Source organism: Barbus barbus (assembly GCF_936440315.1).
Source record: "Barbus barbus genome assembly, chromosome: 1".
NCBI classification, from domain to species: Eukaryota; Metazoa; Chordata; class Actinopteri; order Cypriniformes; family Cyprinidae; genus Barbus; species Barbus barbus.
Genome location: NC_136729.1, coordinates 21,243,283 through 21,268,223, shown reverse-complemented (window position 1 = coordinate 21,268,223; position 24,941 = coordinate 21,243,283). Strand labels below are relative to the sequence as shown.

The following is a 24,941-nucleotide window of genomic DNA, read 5'->3' as shown; positions in this document are numbered from 1 at the left end:
GAGAGGAAGTGAGGGAAGACTAGAGGAATGTGTTGGAGATTTCAGGGAGAGTTCAGCTGGGAACGTGCTATCTGCCAAAAGAAGAGAAAGACTGAGACAGAAACTCACGCTAAACGGATAAAAATATGCCCCATTTCACCGTTGTACCAGTGCAGGATAACTCTCCGTCCAACTATGACAGTCTGGAGGGAATAAACTGGGTGGATTACAGAGACACAGGACAGGGAGGATACCCTGGACATGGAGACACAGTTAGCTCAGATGGTAAGTTTTTTTCTTTCATTTATCACTTTGTGAAAAACAGTCCCTGAGGCGTAAACTTGGTTTTAACTACCTCGGGAGCTGAGTTTAAAAGTTTGATTTAACCCTAATATTCTTGACAATCATCCTCAAACCATCAGCAATACGGTAACCATGGCAATTGTTCAGTCAGTAACGTCACAGGACCCAATGACTACTCACATCCCAGTTTTTGGAAAGTTCTGAGGGAGTTTTATCATGTTGGCAAAGTTGTGTCTCTATAAAATGACGTACATTTGATATAAGGGGAGGGATTTAAGAGTAACTCACATCGGGACTCTCGGCACAGTGCTGACATGCCGGACACCACTGTGATGACAAAGGAAAACAATCAAGAGCCAAAGCAGAGGCGGAACCGGAGGTCTGCAATAATGGAACAGGCCTCAAGTATTCATAGACCCAAAAGATGGAGCCCTCTCTCTTTGTGCCAAGACAGCAGCTGAGGGTTTAACTGGCATTTCTTTCCTCCATCTTGTTCCTTTCTCTATAGCGCATTTTAAAAGAGAGAAACAAATGGTAAGATAGAGATATGTCCAGCCCTAAGGCATGATTAAAAGACATCAGCATCTGTTTACTGCAGCTGTAACTGGCATATGGAGAGACCACCAGGTCTGTGGAGACACATATGTCCTTTTTTCCTTTGTGTGTTCGGGTAAAAAGGTGCCAATTTGGGAGTGAGGCTTTTGTAAATGGCATATGCCCACCATAACACATACAAATATATAGCCAATGTGCTGTATACTTACGGCTTACTGTTAGTATGGTCAAGAGAGGGTCACTGGATCCAGTCTTGTCATGTTTATGCCTATAGGTTTTGTAAAAAATTAATGATATCTTGCAGAACAAATGATGAACTTGAACATTAAAATGAATGAACAAAGTGAATCATTGAATGAATCGCTACAGGAATTAAACAAAAAGAAATAAAGAAAATGTGTGCATGCAGATTCTTGCCATACAGCTTTCCATATATGTAATAATTATACAACTAGACATAAATTAATCATTGCAACAACAACAAAGAACCTCATCATCTCAAATAGACAGCAAACTTTCGAGGTAAATGATGAGTGGTATATAAATGAAAGTATGAAAATATGAAAAACATAAAAAAGAATATATATACACAGTGATTTTCCCGTCATGCATTTCCCATGCATTTTTGTGACCCCTGGCTCTTTAAAATATCTCTCTCTGTGTCAATCTTTCTCTCTCAACCTCTCTGAGGATGGAAATTACAGGCTGGAATACTTGCAGAAGTACAGTTACATAATCCTATTTCTAAGTTTATAATTTCCTTAGTAGAAGATGTGTTTGTCCATGACAGAGCAGGTCTGACTTGAGTAAATCCTGTGCTTTACCTTAATCTATTTGCATTTGTGAATTAAAATTCAGCAGTCGCCTCAAACCATTGGCCTAATAGAAGGTCTTCTGAAGATTTGAGAGTGTCATCACAGCACAGCACAGGTCATTGAGGTTGTAGATCTCTTGAGGCCAATATGATTTTCTCTGTGTAAGCAAGGTTGTAGGTTGATGAAGAAGAGTTGTCTTATGTGACAGTCTCACTGCTGGATCGTTTAACTTTAGGAGGGGCAGAGCAGAAGGAGGGTGTTCACACTGCTAACTTTGTTTTTTAGTGTGTCAGCTCAGCGATGTTTAGAGCAGGACTACACACTGCGGTCATTGTGTTGAAACAGGCCTGTAATGGAAAAGCATCAGCTCTCAGTCAAACCCATGAACCACGTCATGCCTTATTTCCACGTTATTTACAGGAAAATAGATGAAGAGAGGAAGGAAGACAGATAAAGAGTCTTTTTACCTGTTCAGTACAGTCCTGAAAACAAGCTGCCAGAGATCATTAGAATTAGTGTTAGCTAAGGAAAGACAACTTTATTGTAGCTGATAAGATGATATACCAGCTGGTTTTCTTTGACAAACAATTTTCTAACACAACTGGAATCATTTTTTTATGGATTTCTGAGTAGGTTTAACACAAAGAGGTCATCCTCTTTATAACCTGAAGGAGTTGTTATTTGACACGGAAAAAGCAACATCATTATACTTTCGAGTGGGAGCTGCCTGGCAGTCCCTAAGATCAAGAATGTCTCTGGCTTCTTAAGGTAACAATAGATCCTCTTCCACTAAGAAAGCCTGTAGTAGTTTTTGTTGAAAGACAGCTGTACTTGACAGGCATAGAATGTCTTAAACTGACTTATCTCTTACTAATCTCATATATGAAATTGTTTTGTGGATTTATTAAGATCAGGAACAGAGCTAATAAATAGATACAGTATAAAGGCAGTCATTGATCCACTTTGGAGCCTACTGAGGGGTCATCAAAAGTGATAATCAAGCTCTCAAAACCTGCCAGCATGGCAACAGTTACACTAACATTTAGTTGGGGATCAATATGAGTTTTTTAAAAGAAATTAATTTTATTCAGCAAGAATGCCTTAAATTGATCAAAGGTGACAAAGACATGTATAATGTTAAAACAGATTCATATTACAAATAAATGAAGTTCTTTTGAACCTTCTATCCATCAGAATCCTGAACAAAATGTATCAGTTTCCACAAAAATATTAGGCGGCACAACTGTTTCCAACATTGATAGTAATAAGAATTTCTTGAGCAGCAAATCAGCATTTAGAATGATTTCTGAAGGATTATTCTTGCCATCAAGTAAATAAATTACATTTTACAGTATATTAATATAAAATCTGTTATTTTATGTTGTAATACTGTTTCACAGTATTACTGTTTACTGGGGTTTTTTCTGTCAAGGGATGCAAAGATACAGCACATAATTATGAAGGAAGAAATTACATTCAGTTCAACTGACTTGCTATGCATTTCAGGATACATTTTTGCAGTGCTTACAGAACATGAATGATCTACCATAAAGAGAAAATAGAAAGGAAAAAGAAGAGAGAACAGAACTGCAATAAATATGAAAACAAACCAGCAGGGCAAAGTACGACGTAATAGTGACTTTGCACAGTTACAAGATTAAATTTACAATACTTATCTAATGGGATATCTTCAATACTGCTCCGGGTGTGTGTTCACGGTGTTTGTGTGTGTTCACTGCTGTGTGTGTGCACTTAGGATGGGTTAAATGCAGAGCACAAATTCTGAGTATGGGTAACCATATTGGCCACGTCACATCACTTTCAATATGGCCTCTAATGTCCTATGTATGTTTTCCTAAAACAGTGAATGACTGGACATGCCAAGAATATATTTCACTATAGCACTTTTGTGCAGGAATATAAAAAATCAAATACATTTTTCCAATACTTTTTTTTTTTTTTTGATGATGATGATGATGATGATCGTCAGAAAATTGTGATGACAGTGAGAAAATTTCTTTGAAAAACATTTTAAAAAAATCTTACCAGTCACAAACTATTGTGAGTGTACAAGACAGTAGTGTGCCTGTTTAGATAAAGTAACTCTTGATGTTGCAAGCTGTATGAACTTATATTATAATAATAATTTTAAATAGAGGAACAAATTAATCTTGACATCACATGATAACAGGTTACTAAAAAAGATAAATTCAAAGAGGTAAATAAAACCTGTGAAGGGAAAAACAATGCAATAGCCTGCCATTAACCATTAATGCCACAGTACATGCTGGGAAAAGCACAGTTTAGGCTTTTTCAGTGTGTTGGCCTTGTGCTGATTTGACTTATATCTTAAAGTATATTGTATTTTTTTTAAACTATGATCATTAATAAAAGTCTGGTAATTATTTGTAGTGCAATGTTTTCATATAGTGCTTTTGAGTATTGATCTGTCTTTTGCTAATGATTCTAATTGTTGGAACTTCATCAGTTCAGTACAGCTTCTTCTCCCTTGTTAATGCACATCAAGCCCTCGTACATTCTGTTCTCCCAGCAGGGTCCAATTCCACAGACTTATTCAACTGCACTCATCTAATTCAGAAAGGCTATTACCAGTGATGGGCTATTGTGTAACAGTCCACACCTTTTGTTTTTAAAAACACTCTGGTAAAAGCTTGTTTGTGTAAATGACATTATCTTTAAACATTTAAAGCCAACTGTTAAAGCCATTGGTAGTCCTAAAATGAAACATGTATAACTGGTATTAATACAATGTAAAAGTCAGTAAATTCCCAAGTCTCCTATACATCACACTAAATTACTACTGTTGACTGTTATTAAGATGCTCACTAGAGCTGTTTACTTGTAATGAAAGATTGAGAGAGTGATGTGTCTTTGCAGGACAAACAGAGTGAGTTATACAGTTGTTTATGAGCACAAAGGTTAGTCTCAAAACACTAATAGGCCTACAAGACATCACAGACAAAGGTACACATGAGTGAACATGCATGCTGTTAACAATGCACTTACAGTAGGCTACACACCGGATTTGATTACTACAATCACGTCAAGCAACCAAGTATGCCATCATAACACATTACATTGCCAAAAAGGGCTAAATTGGCCTAAACAGCATGACTGCCTCTTAATGAAGACTTTAAATATTTAATAATTGGAATGTTTGGCCAATTTAACACATAACCTCCTTAATAGCTAGTTCATTTCTTCCTGATGTATATCAGCTGTTGCATTTTCCAACACAAAGTGGTTTTGTCTCTTCAAAATATTCCACTTTGGAGGTAAATCGCTATTTTCAGTAAATCTGGTCTACCTTTGGGCTATTGTCTGAACAACATTTACAGATGTTTGAACAGAGCTGTTTTCTACAGCTGGTTGCCAAATGTGCCTGAGTCTTCCCTTGTACTGTGCAATAACAGCTTATGTGTGTGATGTTTTCAAATTGGTGAAAACGAATGACTGTGTAGCTTCTAAATGTATTACTATACAATATTTACTGTAAATAAGTGTTCTTGTCCACTGGATAAATGTTGATATGGTAAGGTCTCTCAGTTCACTCTAAACACCACAGTGTGAGGTTAGCAGTTTTGGCTTTGATATGCAGCCTTTGGCACAGTCCTGTTAACGTGTTCAGACCTGCCGCCATAAAGCTCCTGCAGTTACACAGCAAGACACATTCTCTGTGGGGGCTGTCAAGCCATTTCTGTTAGGCTTTGTGTAGAAGCAATCCGATAAACATATCTGGTAAACATATCAGTTCTTCTCAAACATTTCTTGCTCAGGAAGCATCTTTGAAGTGTTTAAAAACGATCAACATGCTATCTCACAGACTGAGGGAAGAAAACGTGTTCACGAGTAACGCTAGATGGCAGCATTTTACCATTTTCTTCTTGTTTGTTTATACAGTTATGTTAGGGTATTGATTGGAGACCACTGGTGAAGATGCTATATTTTTTTTAAATTTGAGTTATATTTACTAAAAACTTTTTAATAAATTTTAGGATGTCATAGTATTTAGCATGTCTAAAACCAGTGAACATGTTCGCTCTCACAAATGTACTTATTTGATTAGTGACCAAATCAGAGGTGTAAAATACTTGAGTAATTTTACTTGATTACTTTACTTAAGTATTATTTTGGGGGATTTGTACTTTATTCAAGTGTAATTTAAACTGGTTACTTGTACTTTTACTTGATTACATTTCTGGAGGGAAAAAAAACTGTACTTTTACTCCTTACAATTTTATTTCATCTTGAAAAGTACTTTACATTTTTATTTTATCTTATGCACAATAAATATGGTAAAGTTAAGTTCAAATGTGCATGCTTGATGTGAGAACCAGTGATCATTGTTTTCACACATCAAGCACACACATTTCTACTTCAGTTGTGAAGTTCATCAGCTAAATGCCAGGCTTCAAACGTTCACCACTAACTATAAGTAACTTTGTAACTACATGTCAACTAATTCTCATTAATTTGCAACTACATGTCTACTAACTCTCAGAGTAGACGGTTAGGGTAGATTTAGGGTTAGTAGAATAAGTTGACATATACTGACAACGTTTCTAATAGTCAGTATGTAGTATGTTGTGGACCCATCAAAATAAAGTGTTAGCAGATATTAAGCACTAAGCAGACAGTCTACTAATACTCTAATGACTGCTAGTTGACATGTAGTTGCAAAGTTACTTACTGTTAGTAGAATGTCTAAAGTGGACTATCAAAATAAAGTGTTACCTAATATTTTTGTGGGAATGATGTTTGTTTTTATTAAATGTTACACATCTCCAAAAAAAAGATAATAAACAAATTGTAATTTATGTTTAGTGAAGTTCTTACCAGGTGGATAAGTTGTATTTATAATATGTCATTATATGACACATTGAGTAGCAATTAGGACTGTAAATGAATATTTTTTTTATCTTAATAATTACATGATTTTCTCATTAATTAATCTAATTAGTCACAAATAATTATTTAGCAATATTTGCTGAGAAAAAAACTCTAAATGCCCCAAATAAACAATTAAAAGTTTAATTATCCTTTTAGACCAGGGGTGGGGAACGTTGATACTGGAGGGCCACTGTCCTGAAGAGTTTATCTCCAACCCTGGAAAAAAAAAATACCTACCTGTATCCTGAAGACCTTGGTTAGCTTGTTCATGTGTGTCTGATTAAGGTTGGAGCTAAACTCTGCAGGGACACCGGCCCTCCAGGATCAACGCTTCCCATCCCTATTTTAGACAATGATGTTGAATAGACAACACAAAAATTGGCCTTTCAAAATGTTAATGTTGTATGTTTTAATTCTATAACTCTCCTCATTAATTCAACACATTCTTGTATTCTGTATGGGATATGTTTTAGCCTCTGAATCACATTTTGATATTCAAAGAAATAGTTCACCCAAAAATGAAAATTCTCTCATCATTTACTCATCCTCATGTCGTCCCAGATGTTTATCGCTTTCTTTCTTCAGATGAAATAAAGAAAATATTTTTAGTCTGTATAATGCAAGGGGACAGGACCACTTCAGAAACCACACAAAGTGAACACGACGGTTAAGTTTAAAATATTGGTATTTGTATTTTTTGTATTTATCGTTTCACTTAAGACACTGATTCATTAACAGGGGTTGAGGAACTGTAATATTCATTTTTAGACGTCCCATACACTTGCATTATACAAAGAGATGATTTATTTTTTCTCTAAAACTCTTAGTTTATGTTCATCTGATAAATGAAAGTCATATATATATATATATATATATATATATATATATATATATATATATATATATGATGGCATGAGGGTGGAAAGGATAGAGTTTAATTTAAATCCCTTTCCCAGGATTTGTGTGAGTATGTGTGTGTGTTCCACTGTGCTGCATTTTAAATGTTGTTGTTGCACTAGATATGTGTCTGACCTGTGCATTTTGTTTTGTTTTCTCCCTTTAACAAAACTTCTGTATATCAGTTAGGAAAAAAAAGTACTTCTACTTTTTTAATACTTTAAAGTTGTACTTTTTTACCTTTACTCAAGTATGTTTTTGGTCAGATACTTTTAAATTTTCACTGAGTATCTGAAGTGAGTGAGTGAAGTGACATACTGCCAAGTATGATGACCCATACTCGGAATTCGTGCTCTGCATTTAACCCATCCAACGTGCACACACACAGCAGTGAACACACACACACACACACACCGTGAACACAAGTAATCTGTACTTTCACTTGAGTAAAATTTTTGAGTACTTTTTACACCTCTGGACCAAATAAATAGTTAATTTAAATATTCGTTTTTAGATCCCAGATTTCTCAGATAATTAAGATAATACTCAAATATATTATTCCATCACTGGAGAATGGCTATTCAGTTTTCTGTATTTTCAGGCATCTTATTAAACAAGTGTTTAAAATGTGTTAACATTCTGCATTAAAAGTTTTATGGAAGGCCCTGCTCACATATTGAATCTCTTGTGTAAGTGTGCAGCAGTGTTTCTGATTTATCAGTGGATGCTTTTTGAACCTGAGGGTCAGTGTGTGTGTGTGTATGTGCGCGTGCACACATTTGAGCAAATGTACCATTGGCAAGGGTGTGTGTGTTTGTGCATAAATTCTGATCACCCCCCTGCTCTCTCAGTAACAGTTAGTTTACATTGACCTGGATATAGACAGTGTGCTGCCTGCCTAGACCAACATGCTGATCCACAACAATGCTCATGCAAACTCTACCTATAATGGCAAATTAATCCAGGACACAGGTGAGTTAGACCTATAGCAAGCAAGAGATTTCAGTTTAATCTTGAAATTACACCAGTTACTATCCTTTTTTATTATGTATTTGTGAGCAAGTATATGCTATATGGTTACATTTATGAACTAATTAATTGCAATTTCGGTGATGTAGACTAACGTTAGAAGGAATATATCCCTTCCCTATGTCTGGTTCTGAAATATCACCTCCACTTTGTTATCTTCTGTTTCTACTGTCTGAATTCTACCCTAGAGCAAAAAAAAAACAAACAAACAAAAACATCACTAAATCTGCACAGTATTCAATGTGGGTGTCAGACTCTAGTGCAAAAAGTGTCTAAGTAGGATACAGATATACAGACCAAACTGCAAAATCATGATGCACTTGACAAATTATTATCTATCACGGTATGCATTATTAAGACTGGCACTATATTTGGGTGCCTTTAGCAGTGTTTGTATTGACATTTGTTTTGAGAGCAGAGAGTGTGAGGACACAAAACAATCAAACCGAGTATGTGTTCACATTCAGTGACCTGATTAAAGGGCAAAATAAGAATAAAAGAAAGGGAGAGGGAGAAAAAAAACAAACAGAGAAGCATAAAAACAAAATGGGTTTAATGCTTGGTGCCAATGTTAGAAAAGGGTTCAAGTGTACTTGCAGCTGCAAGTCTTTAGGCCTATTTGTTTGTTTGGAACTTCTTATTAAATGAAACAATTATGAAGGACTATGAATTAAGCTTCAGTATTTGTTAATTTCTTCACTCACTCCACCAGTTCATATTGATACATTATATAAATTTTTATCTGAGGAGCATTTTTTTTCCAAAAATAAAAATAAAATGATCTCATTTGATTCAGTTGTTACACAATGACACAATGTAGAGTGTAAAGAATAGGACATTAGTCGCATTTAATTAGTGGGCGTAGGACGGGAAATTTCATAATTAAATGTGGGCAAAAGCTTACAGTTATTCTTGGGGGGGGGGGGGGGGGGGGGTACACTAAAAATGGTTGCATTTCTTTCTTTTTCTCTCTCTCTCTGGTGAAGAAAAATCCCTTTATCAGTTGAATGGGCAGTAAATATTAAACCAATCTAGATAAAATAACTCATAATTGTGTGATGATACAATTTATGGAAAAGCATAATACAAGCAAATTAAAGCAAGTTAAGAATTATAAGATATTGGTTTAAAATAAAGAAACACATAAAATAAAAAGCTAATGGACACCATGTGCACCCACTGGAATGATGTATATGCCAGTAAATCCAGTAAATGCGGTTGAAATGTCGTCCCCTTGCAGGTCATGGCAATCATAAAGAAGACAGTCCTTTCCTCAGCAGTTCAGACTCAGCATCTAAGAGGAATGACTACTATGACAAAAACTTGGCCCTGTTTGAGGTTCATTTTTAATTTTGATTGCCTTCTCTTTGTAATTCTCTCTGCTCTTTTGTTGGTTTTTATTGCTTCTGTTGTCCTCATTTGTAAGTCGCTGCTAAATGTAATATTTCCCACTAAATATAATCTAAAGTCTCAATAGCATTCCCAAATTCCACATTAAAAAAATTGAATAGTTTTCATGTTATGTTATGTGTAGAATTATGATTTAGTATGATTGGTGCTGAGGTGTATCTTTCCATAGGAAGAGTTGGATATCCGGCCGAAGGTCTCATCTCTTCTCAGTCGGCTGGTCAGTTACACAAATGTTACTCAGGGAGCCAAAGAACATGAAGAGGCAGAAAGTGCTGATGCATCCAGAAGACAAATGCCCAAGGTTATAAAGTGTTATTTTCACAACATTATATTTTCACTCTAACCAAAACATCTGCAACAATGTTGTTCTGAAAGACTTTTCTCTCTTCTGCTTTGTTCTCTGTAGTCTCCGAATATGGGCACACTGATGGGAGTGTACCTGCCATGTCTGCAGAACATCTTCGGTGTGATTCTCTTTCTGCGTCTCACTTGGATAGTAGGAACAGCAGGTGTCGTCCAATCCTTCCTGATCGTTCTCATGTGCTGTTCCTGTGTGAGTTACTGCAGACACACCCTCACAAATACATTCCTACTTTTGCTTTCCCTTGTCTGTCCTGTAAACAAGCAGCCTAACATTGTTTTTAAGCAATTTGACATATCCAAAACAAGATACAGACAGTATTTCAAATAATAAGAAGTAATAGAAATAGTAAACCAATCAATAAAAGCTAACACTGACAATTTACCAGTAGTTGGCAGAGTGTGAAAAAAGTGTTCTTAAGTCTGGTTGTGCAAGGCTGAATTCTCTGGTATCTTCTGTCAGACAGCAGTGTAACATAGGTCGTGTGAAATCATTTTATTTGTGTGCTTTTCTCATACAGTGTGTCTGAGAATTAGCATTTTAAAGCATGCAAGCTTTATATTAACTTAAATAGCAAGCGCATTCTACATTACATTAAAACCTATTATGCATTAGCCTGGAAAATATGCATTAAAATAATTTGAGATTACATGAATCAAACGGATTACACAAATCTACTTAATTTATTAGATTTAGTTGCTATTTTATTTTCACTGGCTAACCCTCAAATGTAGCTGTTATTGATTAGTAAGGCAGGCAGTGTCTGAACTCTGTAACTCCGCCATTAGTGCACACAGTGAGTTTGATATTTGGAAAGCAGGATGATGTTTAACATAAAATAAAGTTAAAATGTTTAAATGTATGATTTTTACTTGTTTGTTTGTTTTAACAGACAATGTTAACGGCAATCTCGATGAGTGCCATAGCCACAAATGGTGTAGTTCCAGGTAATTTTAAATGTTTATACTGTATTATAACATTGTACACTGTACAAGAAATATCAGTATTGAAGGTTTTAGTTTAGGTTTTTAATTTTTGATTTAATTATGATTATTTCCTTTTTTTTTTAAATTGGCAGCTGGTGGGGCCTATTTCATGATATCTCGGTCTCTGGGCCCTGAGTTTGGTGGTGCAGTTGGTCTCTGTTTTTATTTGGGCACAACCTTCGCTGCTGCGATGTACATACTGGGAGCAATTGAAATATTTCTGGTCAGTCTCCTTTTATTATGACAACACACAATTATCCAAACCCCAAAATGATCCAGCTCTGAAAATAATCATTCATCAACTCGTTTGTCTACAGAAATACCTGATTCCTCAGGCTGCCATATTCCATCCCACAGATATTCATGCAGGGAGTGGTGCGATGCTGAATAACATGCGGGTATACGGCACAATATGTTTGAGCCTTATGGCTGTGGTTGTCTTTGTGGGGGTCAAATATGTCAATAAATTTGCCTCCCTTTTCCTGGCTTGTGTCATAATCTCCATTGTTTCCATCTATGCCGGAGCTATCAAATCTATCTTCCACCCCCCTGAGTTTCCGTAAGTTTTTCAGTTACATGTTTATAGTCAATACATAAAATGTAATATTAACGATAAGACTGTGCCAATTTATATGATTTATATATTATACATGTTTATAGCTTCATTTTTCTTAATAGTACAAAAAAATGAACTGCGATGAGCTGTTTTTTTTATTTATTTTCAATAGTTTACACAGTTTTCTTATGATGCAGAATGAAATACAATTGGATGCAGATAAGTATATCAGGATTTTTCTTTTAATTTGTGTAGGATCTGCATGTTAGGAAATCGCACACTGGTTCGTGATTTGTTTGATGTCTGTTGGAAGACAGTAATTGTCGGTAATGACACGGTTCCCAGCCAGCTTTGGAAGAACTTCTGCAGCGCCGAGAACTCCAGTAGTGCTCATTGTGACGAGTACTTCCTCCAGAACAATGTTACAGAGATCCAGGGCATTCCTGGGCTGGCCAGTGGCATCATTAAAGGTAAGGACACATATGGTCCACAGAATATCATCTAGGTCCAAAAAGAAAGAAAAACGTTCAGATAAGAAAATTACAGCATACATTTAAAGATGGTGTAAAAGGCTCTCCTTTTGTAGGCACTTGCTTTTTAACATGTATAATATGTAGCTTTGTAAATTTTTTTTATTAGAACTTCTTAGAACTGCATGTGTATGTGTGTAGAAAACATGTGGGGGGATTACATGGAGAAAGGGCAGATACTTGAAAAGGCAAGTCTGTCCTCTGTTGATGTCCATGGCTCAATGAAGACCTTTGGCTTCTATGTGTCTGCTGACATCGCCACGTCCTTCACCCTCTTAGTGGGAATCTTCTTTCCTTCTGCCACAGGTAAAACCCATCTGTCCTCTTTGGTTAACAAATATATTTATTTATTACACAGCTCCCTGCTTTTATTCTGATAGGACAATCACGGAGTCCAGCAGTGTAATAGACTTTATGCTACATGCAAAATTCAAACATTTGGTTATTTGATTAATATTACTACATATAACCCCCTTTGTTAAATGTAGACAAAAAAGACTAAATAATAAAGTATACACAAACTGTACAAGTGTCACTATCAGAAGCAGAGAGTATCTCTTTTCAGTTACTCCTTCAACTGTAAGCAGCACAGTTGATATAGAACAGCTATAGACCTTAGTCAGGGTAGCACCATATTTTATTCTTGATGGGAATGAGAACTAGGCTGTGATGGATAGAAGTGCAGTGCATTCAATGGATTGTACTCTTGCTTAAAAAAAACTTTCAGTAGTCTTGAATGTTAATGTCTTGAAATTCAGTATTTTGTCTCTCTGTGTCTCTGAAACAGGCATTATGGCAGGATCAAACAGATCTGGAGATCTAAGAGATGCACAGAAGTCTATACCAATAGGGACGATCCTGGCTATTACAACTACCTCTCTTGTCTGTATCCTTTTTGCTATTGTTACAGATATTATGTTTAAAACAAGAATTTAACCATTACTCTTATTGACAGTGTATTATTTTAGGACTCATTTGTTATTTTTGTGTTATAAAAACTTTTTTTGTCAAGAGCAATTTTATTTAGCATTCAAAGTTCCATAGGATTCCCTGACTCCTTTGACAGACTTCAGCTCTGTGGTTCTATTTGGGGCCTGTATTGAGGGTGTGGTGCTGAGAGATAAGTAAGTAGAGATTCTTGAGATTACAAATACAGCATTTTTAGATGGAAACAAGCATGTTGTGTCTCATGTGTTCTTGCGTATCCCTTCTAGGTTTGGAGATGCCGTTAATAAAAACTTGGTGGTCGGCACACTGTCTTGGCCCTCTCCCTGGGTCATTGTGATTGGCTCCTTCTTCTCCACAGTGGGTGCAGGACTTCAGTCTCTGACAGGAGCTCCTCGCCTCCTGCAAGCCATTGCTAAAGATAACATCATTCCTTTCCTAAGAGTAAGAGAGCTCCTGATAAATGATTGCAAAGAATATATCAAATAAACACTCCACATCTTTTTTCACCATGGTTATTTACTTAATTACAGTCTCAATATGAGTACACAGTATAAAATAACAGCATGCTTATCTTTTATCTGTGTTCGTAATGTATTGTAGAACTACTGTGTTTTGAAACTTATAACATGACTGATGAAGTTGAGAAGACTTTCAGGAAATGGAGCTCCTGGATTATATTTACTTCCTTTTCTGGAATGCCAAACCACAAAAGCCATAAAAGAAAGCATTTGCATGTCATAGGTAAAATGTTTTTCCTAAAATGTGATGCTAACAGCTGACTGCTGCTTTCTGTCCCTGTGTGTCCATGTGTTTGCACACGCACAGGTTTTTGGACACGGTAAAGCTAATGGAGAGCCCACGTGGGCCCTGCTGCTGACGGGACTCATAGCAGAGCTCGGCATCCTCATTGCATCACTGGATATGGTTGCTCCTATTCTCTCCATGTGAGGACAAAGCACAAATATTCACACAGAAACATCACTGTCACTCAAAATAAATGATCAAAATTGCATAATAAGATGCCATTTTTATATTGAATGTTGCATGTTAATGCAATTACATGTTATTTTTATTTAATCATTTTATATTCTGTAAATACATACAATAAATTATATTGCAAATAGATCCTACTGGTAAAATCTAGGATAGAGATCAATTTACATTTGCTTCTTATGAAACTTACAGGGTCGGTACAAACAGCACATATGTTTCCATGTTCTTGTCACTACCACCAACTCACAGCAGTCCTGGTTTTCAGCCAGAAATATAGATTCTTATTCATGTTTTATTTTAGGTCAAAATGTTTTTTCAACTTAATTGTCATTGCATGTATTACATGACACTTTTTCTAATATGGATATATTTGTGTTCACTTTACAGGTTTTTCCTGATGTGTTATCTTTTTGTAAACTTGGCGTGTGCAGTACAAACACTTTTAAGAACACCAAACTGGAGACCTCGGTTCAGATACTACCACTGGTAAATTGGTCACTGGTCTTGAGAACTTCTCTTGTAATCACATTTTAATTCAGGTCAAACGTGATGTTAAAACTCACTCTCATTTAGCCCTTGATATTCACTTTACATTTCTTGCAATTATTTAAAAAACTACCTTTAATATAACAATTCCAGCTATTGTAACAATAATGGGTATTTTTTATGATGTGCTCTCTGTTCTCTCCCTCTCAGGGCTCTTTCATTTCTTGGCATGAGTATGTGTTTAGCCCTTATGTTTATCTCCTCTTGGTACTATGCCATTGTAGCGATGGGCATTGCTGGTATGATCTACAAGTACATTGAGTATCAGGGGTAAGTGATTTCCCATTACATCCATTAAACTAACATACAGTATATCACTAGAAAGTACTTGAAGAGTCACTTGAATTCTCCATCTTTAGTTTACAAATCTCTGGCTTGTATATTTTTCTCTCTTGTAGAGCAGAGAAGGAATGGGGGGACGGGATTCGCGGGTTGTCTCTTAGTGCAGCCCGTTACGCTCTTCTTCGCCTGGAGGCTGGACCACCCCACACCAAAAACTGGAGGTTAGTTTGTCACAGACAATGTGTTTTCCATGATAATTGCCTGATGTACATAGAATACATTATATAAACCAAAACTATTAAAAAATATATATAAAGAATTAGATTAAAAAGTGTAGATAAAATGCTAACTTAAAATATTATCAGCTGATATTTTTCCTGGACACATATTTAATAATGACCTGGAAACACTTTCACTTAGTTTAATTAAATAATGTTTATAAAAGCTAGAAGATACTGTTTAAATTACATACTCCTGCATGCATACTTCAAACAGTGTTTGTACTAACAGTAGCATATTGGTATTGCCCTACCGTTCGAAAGTTGGTAAGATTACCTAATGTTTATAAAACAAATTCTCTAATACTCATCAAGGCTGATCATAATATTTATTGATCATAAAAATACAGTAAAAACAGTAATACTGTGAAATATTATAACCAAAAATAACTGTTTTCTATTTTATTTATTTTTCTGTCATGGAAAAGCTGAATTTTCAGCAGCTGTTTTTCCACATGATAAAATAAAATCATTCTAAAATGCTGGTTTGACACTCAAGAAACATTTTTTCTTATTATTATGAATGCTGAAAAAAGTTGTGCTTCTTAATATTTTAGTGAAAAACAATGCATTTTTTCAGGATTCTTTGATTAATAGAAAATTCAAAAGGTCAGCCTTTTTTGACCTTTAATCCATGTTAATGCATCCTTGCTGAATAAAAGTAATTCTTAAAAAAATATATATATATATTCTGAGCCAAAACTGAGTAAATGTAGGCATGCAATATTGAAACGCTATTATATTAGATACTATACACCCATACTTTATTTTAATTATTATTTTTTTATATATAAATTATTACACTAAAATCACATAAAAATTTAATTGTTAATAGGCCACAGTTGTTGGTTCTGCTGAAGTTGGATGAGGACCTGCATGTGAAGTATCCCAGAATGCTTACCTTTGCCTCACAACTAAAGGCGGGAAAAGGTCTAACCATTGTAGGATCAGTGATACAAGGCAACTTCCTGGAATGCTACGGAGAAACTCAAGCGTCAGAACAGGTGAGGAAGTTTCCTGATTTACATGCACTTTTAGCATCACCATGACTGTAACTGTGATCCTAAATTACAGATGCAAATACAATGATGGTTATGTATGAAATTAGGTCTACTGTCTCTCAGAGAGCTCTATATCACCCTCTCTGGAGTGTGCAAAGGAGAGATAGCAAAGGCAACATTTAATTACATTTGGTTTCTGTACCCTCCACCAGGCAATAAAGAACATGATGGAGATTGAGCGGGTAAAGGGCTTCTGTCAGGTGGTGGTCACCTCCAAAGTGAGAGAGGGGATTGCACACCTCATCCAGTCCTGCGGTCTGGGAGGCATGAAACATAACACAGTCGTTATGGGCTGGCCATATGGCTGGAGACAGAGTGAAGACCCACGGGCTTGGAAAACCTTTATTAGTAAGAACAAGGTTTATTTGAGTTATTTGCCTGCACAGTCCTTAGAAAGTCTGATGTTAATCTAGTCCTCTTTCATATTCTCTCACTTGTAGATACAGTCCGGTGTACTACAGCTGCCCACCTGGCTCTGATGGTCCCCAAAAATGTGTCATTCTATCCCAGCAATCATGAGCGCTTTTCTGATGGATATATTGATGTGTGGTGGATTGTCCATGATGGTGGAATGCTCATGCTGCTGCCTTTCCTTCTCAAACAACATAAGGTGAACAATTAGCCATTACTAATTTTAAAATACAAATTATGGAATTAAAATGATAGAAAAATACTTCATGAGAATTAATAAGACTGATCTAAATTAATAGATTTGTTTTTCAATTAATATTTTAGATACTCACTGGCAATATTTGTTCTGACAATCAATAAATCAGCACAATATATTGGATTCTTGTACTTCAGGTCTGGCGTAAATGTAAGATGCGCATCTTCACTGTGGCTCAAATGGACGATAACAGCATTCAGATGAAGAAAGATCTGGCAACCTTCCTGTACCAGCTCAGATTAGAAGCAGAGGTGGAAGTGGTTGAGATGGTATACAGAACACTTTCGCTTTACTATTAACACTTCACATCCCACTCCATGACATTAAGTATTTATGCCATTATAATTTAATGTCAAATGTTGTTATTTGCAGCACGACAGTGATATCTCAGCATATACGTATGAGCGAACACTGATGATGGAGCAGAGGTCACAGATGTTAAAACAAATGAGGCTCTCTTGTGCAGAGAGAGACAGAGAGGTACTGCAATATTTACTTGTGAAATGTCTCTTCTGTGTTGCACTGTAGCTTACCTAAAGCAAAATAATACAGAAGTCATTATAATATGTTGAATACAGTATGTATGAAATGAAAAACAATACACCCTGAAGTGGTTACTTAAATATATAATAAATAAATAATTTGTGTAACATTTAAGTATTTTCATATAATTTTATCTACCGAAATGTAGTCATTGCATCATTTGTGCAAAAAAGTCCAAACTGCATACTAATATTGTGCATAAAAATTAGTGTTTTCCATTTAAGTTGAAATAATTTCCTTATTTTGTCAGCATGCATTTTGCGAACTAAATGTAAATATAAAAAAGCATAAAAGCAAAGTAAAAAAAAAAAAGGCTTCTGAATAAGGATTTTTTTTCTCTAAGGATATTGTGTGCAGGCTTTTATGCTTTTTTTGACAACACTGTTATGTGTGAATAAATATGCCAGTATTTTGTCATCCCAACAACTTGTTTTATGTACAAAATGCATTTCATTATCAAATCAACCCATTTTGTGGACAAAATTAGGGGAGTCACACCTGATGCTCTATGCTAGCATCACATTTAATGTCTTGTTGACTGTAAAAGTTAAATACCAGCAGTAGCAGTTCTCTTAAGTGTGGTCTCATTACTCTAGGCCCAGCTAGTGAAGGACAGACACTCGCTGATAAGAATGGGAAGTCTATACTCAGATGAAGAAGAGGAAACCATTGACGTATTACCTGAGAAAAACCAAATGACCTGGACTAATGAAAAAATAGAAGCGGAAAGACGAAACCGAAGCAACGCACCAGAAAACTTCAGAGAACTAATCAGCATTAAACCGTGAGTAGGCAAGCAGGAAAGAGAACAGGAATGCCACCACTGCACACTATAAACACAGTATTTGGTACAAAGTAGTAGGTTTTATTTTTTTATCTTTGTATAATAGACCTGTTTGTTTTTTATAGTTAGCATAAAGAGGAGAGGATCATTGCCGTCTGTTCCTTGTTGTATTTGCCTTTTTTACATAAGTAAACTATGTCGGTGTATGCTTGTGTACTTTCAGTGTGGAATAACCTATAACCCCTCAAAGGTCCTTGTTTCTTTTATTTATTTATTTTTTTAAATTCCACACATTTTGTTACAGTGACCAATCTAATGTTCGGCGGATGCACACAGCTGTGAAGCTGAATGAGGTTATTGTAAATAGATCCCATGATGCCAGACTCGTGCTGCTGAATATGCCGGGACCTCCACGCAACCCTGAGGGAGATGAAAACTGTATCCTTCCCAAAAAATGATATACTTTAAGTACTGTATTAAAGCTTTCTTTTACCGGTGTGCTTAGTTTCTAGTGAGATATACAACCTGAATTCCAGAAATGTTAGGACGTTTTTTTTTTTTTATTTGAATAAAATGAAAACTAATAGACTTTCAAATCACATGAGCCAATATTTTATTCACAATAGAACATAGAGAACATAGCAAATGTTTAAATGGAGAAATTTTACACTTATATCCACTAAATGAGCTCATTTCAAATTTTATGCCAGCTACAGGTCTCAAAAAAGTTGGCACGGCGGCAACAAAGGGCTGAAAAAGCAAGACATTTTGAAAACATTCAGCCTGGAGAACATCTAGCAGCTAATTAAGTTAATTGACATCAGGTCTGTAACATGATTAGCTATAAAAGGGATGGCTTAGAGAGGCAGAGTCTCTCAGAAGCAAAGATGGGCAGAGGCTCTCCAATCTGTGAAAGAGTGCAAATCTCATCATCTACAGTGCATAACATCATCAAAAGAAATCTGTGTGCGTAAGGGACAAGTCCAAAGACCTTTGTTGGATGCCCCTGGTCTTTGGGCCCTCAGACGACACTGCATCACTCATCGACATGATTCTGTCATTGACATTACTAAATGGGCCCAGGAATACTTCCAGAATCTACTGTCAGTAAACACAATCTTCCGTGCCATCTGCTAATGCCAACTAAAGCTCTATCATGCATAAAGGAAGCCATATTTATAATGGACTGTTTCAAAGTGGAAAAGTGTTCTATGGTCAGACGAGTCCAAATTTGACAATCTTGTTAGAAATCACAGACGCCGTGTCCTCCAGGCTAAAGAGGAGGGAGACCTTCCAGCGTGTTATCAGCGTTCAGTTCAAAAACCAGCATCTCTGATGGTATGGGGGTGCATAAGTGCATATGGTATGGGCAGCTTGCATGTTTTGGAAGGCACTATGAACGTTGAAAGGTATATAAAGGTTTTAGAGCAACATATGCTCCCCTCCAGACGAGGTCTGTTTCAGGGAAGGCCTGGTGTATTTCAGCAGGACAATGCAAAACCACATTCTGCAGCTATTACAACAGCAGGGCTTCGTAGTAGAAGAGTCCGGGTGCTGAATTGGCCTGCCTGCATTCCAGATCTTTCACCTATAGAGAACATTTGGCACATCATTAAATAAAAAATACGTCAAAGACGACCACAAACTCTTCAGCAGCTGGAAACCTATATCAGGCAAGAATGGGACCAAATTACAACACCAAAACTCCAGAAACTCATAACTTCGATGCCCAGATGTCTTCAAACTGTTTTAAAAAGAAGAGGAGATGCTGTACCATGGTAAACATGCCCCCGTCCCAACTATTTTGAGACCTGTAGCAGGCATCAAATTTGAAATGAGCTCATTTTTTGCATAAAATTGTAAAATTTCTCAGTTTAAACATTTGTTATGTTATCTATGTTCTATTGTGAATAAAATATTGGATCATGTGATTTGAAATTATTTTAGTTTTCATTTTATTCAAATTTTTAAAAATGTCCCAACATTTCTGGAATTCGGGTTCTAGATAAATCCAACATGAAAATATGCTCTGTTTGGTATAAATGTATCGCTACTTCTCATGCTGTTTCGTTAACTCAGATTTCAGATATGGAATTTCTTGAGGTGTTGACTGAAGGCCTAGAGAGAGTGCTGCTTGTAAGAGGTGGAGGTTGTGAGGTCATCACCATATATTCCTGAATGGCCAAAGATACGTACATAGACCACTGTTACTGTTTGTTACTATATCTAGTGCAAGTCAAAAAAACTTTTTTTTTAACTGAACCCATTCCACATTCACACCATAACATTCAGAATCACTTTGGAATTCAGGCCATGTTTGCTGCACAAAATAACAGATGATTCAGGGCAAAAACATTGCTTACGTATGACATTAAGTAGACAATCCCACTTTAAAACATTTTAGGTTTTGTCAACCGTGATGAGTTTAAATCGCTGATGTAGAAACTTACACTTTCAAGCATTCTAACAGTTAATTAGAAAATATTGTGGTTTGGGTCAGAGCCAAGACAAATATTTCACAACAGTTAACAGTTTTTTAATATAAAAAAAATTGCCATGCAAAAAATTATGTACAGGGCAACTATTTAAAAAAATGAGCACATATGATTATCTTGACTTTCACTGCCCAAGAAACAGATCTAGTGCTTCCTGGTACAAGACTGCCATTCAGAATGCAAGTGCTAAATTTAAATTGCCATTTGAGTGCTTGTATTTTTTTATTTATTTTGTCTTCTTTATTTATTTGTAAAACTCCCCACTGCATTAGAAAATAACCAAAGGAGCTGAAATGGGATGGATAGATTTTGTAATTTATAACTGCATTGTATAACTTTTTTTTAAGAGAAAGATTCTTTATAAATGAACCATTCATTTTCAACATACTACAATTTAGTACACAACTCATATTGGGAATGAGACATTTTGGATACCGATACAAAGTCTTTATTATTTTTTTAGGGCATGATTATTGTACAGACATTTGTTACATACATTTGTTATACAAATAGAAGAAAATATGGAAAACTCTATTGAATAACAACATTTATATCTGGGATATAAAGGCGATGATCTTTTACTGGTTGTATAGTTTTAGATCTGTACAGTGTTTCATGTTAAAGAGAAAGATTAAACACTTAATGCAATGTTACAATAAAGTGCACTATGAACTGCAGAACATGGTACATGTATTATATGATCTTATTTTTGCTTCAGAGAAGACAACCTTTAACTGCACACCTTATGGATTAACAAAAAAGAAGCTAGGGAGAAAAAAAAAAAAACGGGTGGTATTGCATTAAGTTGATGAGTATTTTTTCATTCTATAATAAATGTATACAGTATTATTGATAGACAGTGTCATCTGATGATAATGTAAGTATACACTGTGACTCTCTGGTGCTTCCAGAAGATTAATCTTTACATTTGAGCAGTTCAACAGAGTTTGAGGTGGGACTACTTATTAGTCCAAACGGTAAGCCAGAAATGTGTTTGGAAAGAAATAATTTAATAATACATTAATTGATTTCAACATACATACAATATTTATCTATTCAATAAAAATATAAAAAGAAATGATATCTACTATCTATATTTTTCATATCTACTTCTGCGAAAGTGAAGTACCAGACAGATCGAAAGAAACAGATGCTTCTTACTGATATGCTAAGAAAGCACAAAATAAGGCAACAGTGCTGTTTGTTACCTCATTTTGTTATCTCATGTGATCTGTACACTACCTATGCATATTAAGAAACAATTATAAAGTACAGTCTTCATAAACTGTTACCAAACATAAGTTTCCAAAACTGTCAAAGGCCTAAAGGTGTCAGTTTCAGCCAGCGAATGTACTCCAGATGTACTCCTGGTCTTGAGATTTTAAATCAAATGTTGGCTAAGCAGTCTGTGGTAAACATTTAATTTGTACACGGTCTCTGGTTGATTCATTGTTAGATTACTGTATCTGGATACAAAGTAATATGAAGCAGATTAAGGCTTTCACAGGCATTAATGTAGTGTTTCCATTTCGATGGCTACTTTCAGGCCTGCCTGGATGGACCAGCATCGCACGACAGCTCTTGTTCACTTCCGAAAGTGAGATTTCTGCTTCACTGGGTAAAATGTGCAGCATATCATCACGCACCTTAACATATGGAGAGAGAGAAATATTTAACGTATATCCAAATGTGCTTTGACCACACTGAGGGAAATACTTCTAACATACAAACTGCAAGAATATGTAACACTTATTTCAGTACACATGTCCTTAAAATGAATGAGATAAAAACATTTTTTTGAAATTACACAAATATATAAAAAGATACCAATTTAGAACTAAAACCAAAATATGCCAATTGTTTGTGAAAGTGATACATAAGTCTGATAGAGACAACAGGGTTTAAAAATATTTCTTGCATTGGTTGTGGTCCAAACTGAGCGCAGCTACAGTTAATAAAATCTCAGATTAAATGAGCTGCGTCACGGAACGTGGTTGTAGTAACTGGCGCACGACGAAGGAGTAGATGAAAAGAGTCTTTATTAGAACTGAGGACTTATAAAGGAACGGAAACAAAGGAGCAAACAAGATGATTGATTAAAACAGGTGATCTAAATGAAAGAAGATTAACAAAACGAGAACAGGAAATACCAAATAAGGTCAGACAGGAACTAAACAGAAACCAACACATAACAAGCTGAACCAGTGCAGTGGCATTTGGATAAGGAGGAATCATATATTATCAAGAACAGGATGGTAAGGTGTCATATGTATGCATACTATATTTATATCAGGGCCGCCAACTCATTTCAGCTTGGAGTAAGCTGGGTGGTCTTAAAAAAAACACAAAACCTGTAAGCATAATTTTGTCTGACTAGTGGTACTAGTTTGAGGACTGGTACTGTTTGACGTAGATCAACTGCTGCAACAGTGCAATTTTTTTTTACTTTGCTAACGCTATCTTATTTATTTGTAGTATACTGAATATATTCGTTACTAACCTAAACTTAGTTAAGACCCAGAGCGTAACTATAACTCAATGACCTGCCTGCGTTCACAGTGCAAGATGAGAGGGAGGCTGAATACTCAGCATGAATGGAAATAAATTACAATTAGCCTATATTTCTCCTGATTGGTCAGAATAACTCCCTGTCTCATGGTGTTGCCTACTCTGTCTCACTGTCAGTGTTCTCTTTGCTCCCAATGTTTTTGGACGTGTGGCGTGAGAACAGTGTCAAAAATCTGAGAGTTGGCAGCCCTGATGTAACAGATACATTTTCTATGGTCTGTTTGAAGATTTGATATATAAGGTAGAGAGGTGTTTTGTGAAGTGGATGTTGCAATAACAACCATAATTTAAAGAAGAGGGTTAACTGAGGGTGGAAGATAGTGGCTGTAATGTGATCAGATAAATTAATGGGGATCACAGAGCAGAACAAAGAATTTTTCAAAGGAAATAAAAGGAACTGGAAGGAATTTCCATCTGGCTGTAAAGATATCCATTGTAGTACAAGAAAGGAAGAAGCTGAGGAACAAGATAATGTAAGAATGTGGAGTTATCCAATTCCAAAAACAAAGAACAGCCAAAGGGATGACCTTTGCAGAGTTTAACGCTTTGCTATATTTACAGAAATCCAAAATGAGATTCACAGGTGCTGATTATGACCAAAGTGACCAGTGGTCAGTGGTTGAGAAAACAATATCACAACAAACCTATGTTCATTAAGTATATGTTTGCTATGTTATGTTTACTAATTTCAATTGCAAGGTTGGGTGTACATTGGGTGTATGTTGGGTGTTTTTTTGGAACTAAGATGGCGCCGCGATCAGACGCAGTGGCTGCTCCGGGTCCCAAAGACGGTGCTTTTATGTCTTTTAATGTCGTCTGTTCGTCTCCAAATAGTGTCAGTTTACCGCTAACTCGTAAGGAAATCACCCCAGAACTCATCTATGATCGCCAAAGTCTTTTGGATATCAGCAACGCATACGAACATCAACTCTCACCGACGGCTACTGAGAAGCTATGAGGCCTTTGTTTACTGCTGAAGCCGGACCTCGAGACCACGGCCTCGCCTACAGACGCTACCCGCACAAGGCAGCGTCGCAAGCGGTGTGAGAGAGGACGGAAGTGCGGTAAGCGTGGAGGTATACGAGCTAGGCTAAGAGCTTACCCCACAAGACCGGCTCTTCCAACACTCATGCTCTCAAACATTCGCTCTCTGGAAAACAAACAGGACTTAATTCAACTCAGTCGGTCTACACAGCATGAGGCAAGGGATTGTTGTGTGTTTGTTTTCACCGAAACATGGCTAAACGACAACATCCCGGACTCCGCCATTCAGCAGCACGGGCTAACCAGCTTCCGAGCAGATAGAGATTCATCACTATCTGGTAAGACCCGCGGAGGTGGCTTGTGTGTGTATATCAACAAAGACTGGTGTAACAATGCTGTGGTATTATCAAAACACTGTTCATCGCTGGTGGAGCTTATGTTTGTGAAGTGCCAAGTTACA

At 36.2% G+C, this 24,941-nt stretch overlaps 2 protein-coding genes across 4 annotated transcripts in view; one reads left to right on the top strand and one right to left on the bottom strand.

Moving 5' to 3' along the window:
* Positions 1-21,612, top strand: LOC306873763 (solute carrier family 12 member 4-like). 2 transcript variants are annotated; one of them, XM_079423244.1, is made up of 24 exons: positions 1-264; positions 9,730-9,827; positions 10,069-10,200; positions 10,306-10,452; positions 11,153-11,207; positions 11,339-11,469; positions 11,564-11,805; positions 12,058-12,272; positions 12,474-12,638; positions 13,120-13,218; positions 13,399-13,456; positions 13,547-13,721; positions 14,106-14,224; positions 14,661-14,759; positions 14,970-15,089; positions 15,218-15,322; positions 16,215-16,383; positions 16,593-16,788; positions 16,881-17,050; positions 17,245-17,376; positions 17,480-17,587; positions 18,247-18,434; positions 18,739-18,872; positions 20,521-21,612. In XM_079423244.1, the coding sequence occupies exons 1-24, from the start codon at positions 126-128 to the stop codon at positions 20,610-20,612; spliced, it is 3,288 nt and encodes a 1,095-aa protein (XP_079279370.1). In that variant the 5' UTR covers positions 1-125; the 3' UTR covers positions 20,613-21,612. The 2 variants fall into 2 exon arrangements, with proteins under 2 accessions (XP_079279370.1, XP_079279371.1); XM_079423245.1 differs by lacking the exon at positions 1-264 and adding an exon at positions 8,326-8,432 and having other exon boundaries at positions 20,521-21,607.
* The window catches only part of LOC306873778 (dipeptidase 2-like), a 20,073-nt gene continuing 16,490 nt past the window's right edge, over positions 21,359-24,941 (bottom strand). The window contains exon 11 of one of the 2 annotated variants that reach the window (XM_079423263.1): positions 21,359-22,575. In XM_079423263.1, coding sequence (XP_079279389.1) covers positions 22,387-22,575 — 189 coding nt within the window. In that variant the 3' untranslated portion in view covers positions 21,359-22,386. The remainder of the gene's footprint in view (positions 22,576-24,941) is intronic. The other variant, XM_079423264.1, reaches the window with a different exon arrangement.